The 4,179-nt window shown below is 56.7% G+C and overlaps 1 protein-coding gene across 1 annotated transcript; it reads left to right on the forward strand.

Annotated features, from left to right (window-relative positions):
• Positions 1–9: 9 nt before the first annotated feature.
• On the forward strand, positions 10–3,528 carry ASXL2 (ASXL transcriptional regulator 2; the record flags this gene model as incomplete). Its single annotated transcript, XM_057388946.1, has 1 exon — positions 10–3,528. A coding segment is annotated over one exon (2,148 nt), but the record flags the coding sequence as incomplete, so codon positions are not given.
• Positions 3,529–4,179: the final 651 nt, after the last annotated feature.

Genomic DNA, 4,179 nt, shown 5'->3' on the forward strand with positions numbered 1-4,179 from the left:
CACTGGGAGGCATCCAAGGGTTGGTTATCCCGAGGGAGGGAGAGGTTTCTCCAAAGKGATTTCTCCACAAGCACACCGCTCTCTAAGCTAATACTGCAAACACTGAACTCTGTGTGTCCAACACTCCCCGTGTCTCAGCTGCACTCTTCTCCCGCTCTCTTGCAGATTCCCGTGTCCCGAATCTCCCCGATGCCATTTCCTGCGGGSCAGGTCTCTCCCAGGGCACGTTTCCCCCTGTCCCTCGGCAATCCGGGCAGGACAGGGGCCAGAACCTTGGCCGACATCAAGGCAAGAGCCCAGCAAGCCAAAGCTCAGAGGGCAGCGGCCGCCGCCGCCGCCGCGGCCGGAGGGGCAGTGCCAGGACCCGGCCCGGGCGGGGGGAGACCCCCGGGCACGGGGGGAGACGGAAGAGGAACCAACAGAGCCGCCCAAACCTCAACTGGAGCAAACGCACTGGAACTGGCAGGAACTGGAAGCGGGGGAGGTTCGAGAAGGTTTCTTCCCCGTGCCCMGGTGGAGAGCGCGGCCGCGGAGCAGGGAGCTCCTCGCCATCCTCCTGGAGCACAATTACAGCCAGGAGGAGCCCCCGCGGCAGCCCCGGCGTTAGGGAGCGGTGCRGGGGTCACACCGAGCCCCCCGCGGGGCACGGGCACCCCGGGGACCCCTCCTGGCCTGGCTTTGGGGGCTCCAGGAGCTGGGAACGCACCCGGACCCGGTGGAACCCCGGCAGCGCCCGCGGCCTCGGGAGGGAGCGGCTCTGACGCTTCCAAAAGCAAATCTTCCCCTGCGGCATCCTCGGTGCCACCCGGAGCTCAGGCTGGAGCCGTCCCACCCTGCAGCAGCTCCTCGGTRGCAGGCAGCCTTAAATCCCCTCCAGGCGGGGCTTTGGCCAGAGCGAGCTCCAGCATTCCGGCCAACAACCCTTTGGTGACGCAGCTGCTCCAAGGCAAGAGCGTCCCCCTGGAGCAGATCCTGCCCAAGACGCTCACCAAAGCTGAAGTGAAAGCTGTCCCCGTGGTGGCTCAGGATGAGAAGGGGACAGCGGGGAGTGGCACAGCCGGGGTGGGGGACAGACCCACGAGTTTCCCCCCGCAGCAGCTCGGGAAGATCTTCTGCCAGAACAGAGCTCTGCCTCACATTCCAAGGAGCTTCCCGCTCCCCTCGGGAAAAGAYCCCGCTCCTGAGCAGCAGCAGTGCCACGAGGGGCTGAGCAAATCCACCCAGGAGCAGATCCTGCAGACTCTGATCAAAAGGGTGCAGAGGCAGAACCTGCTGCCCGTCCTTCAGCCCTCACAGCCCAACCTCCCGCRCTCAGGGTTGCCGGTGGAAAACAGCTCCACCAGTCAGAAATTCATGCTGGGCTTCACGGGCAGGAGGACGTCCAAACCTGCCATGTCCGGCCATTACCTGCTCAACATCTCCACCTACGGCCGCGGCTCGGAGAATTTGAGGAGGGGCTTTTCCCTAAACCCCGAGCCCCGCCTGGGGCTGAGCAGCCGGGAGGAGTTTGGGGAGTGCGAGGAGATGATGGCTGAGCGGGGCAGCAGCAGCAGCGAGGAGGAGGACGCGGATGATGATGATGAGAGCTCCGGGGGTGAACGGGAGCTCGGAGAGGAGCAGGGGGACAAAGAGCCCGGCTGGGAGAAGGAGAAGGAGAAGGTGGCAGTGTTGGATGGCACGGCTCTGGCCCGGGATCTGCTGCAGGCGGCACAGGAGCAAATGGCCCACGCCATGAGGGGCAAAACCCACGGCGGAACGGAGCTTTTGGGAACCCCGGATTCAGCACAGCCCCCTCTTCTCCCTGCCCCGCACCCCACAAAGCTCCCTGCGAGCTACAGCGGCACCATAAACGTCTCCACCTCAGCCGACGTGRCGCAGAGCTCGCTGGCGGGCGGCTTATCCGAGTGCAAGCAGCTGGCCAGCTCCATGGGCAACAACGTCATGTCCTTCTCGGTGACCGTCACCACCATCCCCGCCGGGCAGGSCCAGAGCCACGGGCAGAACCTCCCSGYGCAGGATTGCGCCGTGGAGGATCCCCCTTCCAAATGTTACTGCAGGTTGAAAGCCATGATCATGTGCAAGGGCTGCGGTGCCTTCTGCCACGACGACTGCATCGGCCCCTCCAAGCTCTGCGTGTCCTGCCTGGTGGTGCGATAACCAGGGATGGCATCTTTTGGGGGCTGCTTTTTGGGAATTATCTTGGGAAGAAACAGGAATTTTTACTGCCTTGCACAAGAGACACGTTACTGAATCAGGAATAACAGAGCAGAGTCCTTTCGTTAAGGAAAGAGCACCTTTCTTGTACAGGGAGTCGGAATCTCGCTCGGCTGCGTGAATTGTGACGAGAGTTTGCACTTAAGGAATTATGTAAATATGCCACGTTATTTTGTTGAAAAGGTATTTTTTCAATCTTTTAGGAGATAGTGTTTGACTCGTACTGCAGTTCCCAGTGCCCCCACCTGCTCTGAGCACGCTTGCTGAGCTCTGCTCTCGGGGAATCCAAGATGTCTTGGTAAAAAGAACGGGATAATCCAAGTCTAGCCGTCTTGAGCTCAGTTTAGCCTGGTCAGGAATCACCAGAACAGCTCCATGAGTGGCACTGAGACCCTCCAAGAGCAGAGCTCACAAAGCTGAGCTTGGCCTGGCAGGAATTTGCTCTCCTGGGCATTCCCTGAGAGCTGGAGCTGCCATCCCACAGTTGGGACATGTGGGGACATAAAAGTGTCACCCTCGGTCCTGCCGTGCTCCGGGAAGGGTTTTGTGCTCGTCCAAACCCCACCATGGTCAGACATCTCCAGTTTCTATTCAAGATTTTCTATTTCCTGGGTGGAGGGAAAGGCAAATGAGCGCCTGCCTGGGCCTGGCTGGGCCGCTCTTTGTGTTTGAGATACCAAATTAGGCTGAGTTTAGCTCGGCTAGGCCCAGCTTACAGAGGGGGGGCTGGGTGATGGGGACACAGCTGGTGACACCTTGTCCCTTCCTGGATTCCTTCCCCTGGATGGAAGGAGGGACAGAAAATTGATGTTTTTTGATGGAAAAGCACTGAAATCACTTTTAATCCAAAGGCCTTTTTTTTTTTAAGCTGAAGCAATATTCCCACAGCAGTGGGGGCAGCTGAGTGGTGCACGGGGTGTGCTCAGCCTTCCCTTCCCCTCCCCTTCTCCCCAAAACCCGCTGCTGAGGAGCACAAAACATTCCCTGGATGATTTTCCAAGGAAAAAAAACGGTGCCCGAGGCTTCCAGAGCTCCAGGAGCATTGGGAAAATTCCCTCAAAACCAGGGATTGCTGGGGTTGCACTCTGTGATCTTGAGGATCCCTTCCAGCACAGGATATTCCATGATTTAGGTGGTGATGATAAAAAAAAAAAAAAAAGGGAGTTGTAAATTTGATCCCGTGGTGAGGAGGATTTAGGGATTAGAAATAAACTCAAACTTCTTAAAATCTAAAACTGAATTCTCAAAAAAAAAAAAAAAAAAATGCACAAAATTGTCCCCCACGAGCATCTCACACCCGCAGTGGTGGTGGTGGTAGCCCAAGAAAGCCCAACCTGAACATGTTCCTGCTTCCAGCTCRTTTTGGGAGAGAATTCCTGCATTTTTCTAAACCTGGGATTAAGTTTGGAGCTGAGRGCAGGATCTGTCCTTTCCTCCTTCCCAAAATCCTGGACAGAAACTTCCCCTGCTGGCTGGGGACAGCTCAGAAAAGCCCCACGTGCAGATTGGTGCTGTTTTTACRGATTCTCGGAGGTTTTGCTGCACTYTCGGGTCARTTTTGGTCATTTTGGTCAYTCTTTGTCACCTCTCAGGGTGTTTGGAGCGGGGGGAAGCAGAGGATGATGAGGGAACACTCACAATTTGCAGCTTTTTCACAGCATTTCCCAAATTGTCACCGCCCCGGTTGTGGTTCCAGTTGGTTCCTGCTGTTGATTTTCCCGGTGTTTTCTGCTGATTTGGGTTGTTCCCATTTCCTGTGCCATCCCCATGGGAATGTGCCCATCCAGTTTTGCCATCCCAAAATGTGCCGGGTGACCAGAGTGGGACAATTGGTGACGCTGTGAGGTGGCATTGGCCAGTGCAGGATGGTGTTTTACTGGGATTTTACACCTGTCAGTGCCTTAAGTTCCATTTCATGGATCAACAAACACTTTGCTTGGGCTACTTTTTTTTTTTTTTTTTTTT

This window comes from Malurus melanocephalus, unplaced genomic scaffold (assembly GCF_030028575.1).
Source record: "Malurus melanocephalus ecotype Western Australia unplaced genomic scaffold, MMel_1.1 scaffold_2963, whole genome shotgun sequence".
NCBI lineage: Eukaryota > Metazoa > Chordata > Aves > Passeriformes > Maluridae > Malurus > Malurus melanocephalus.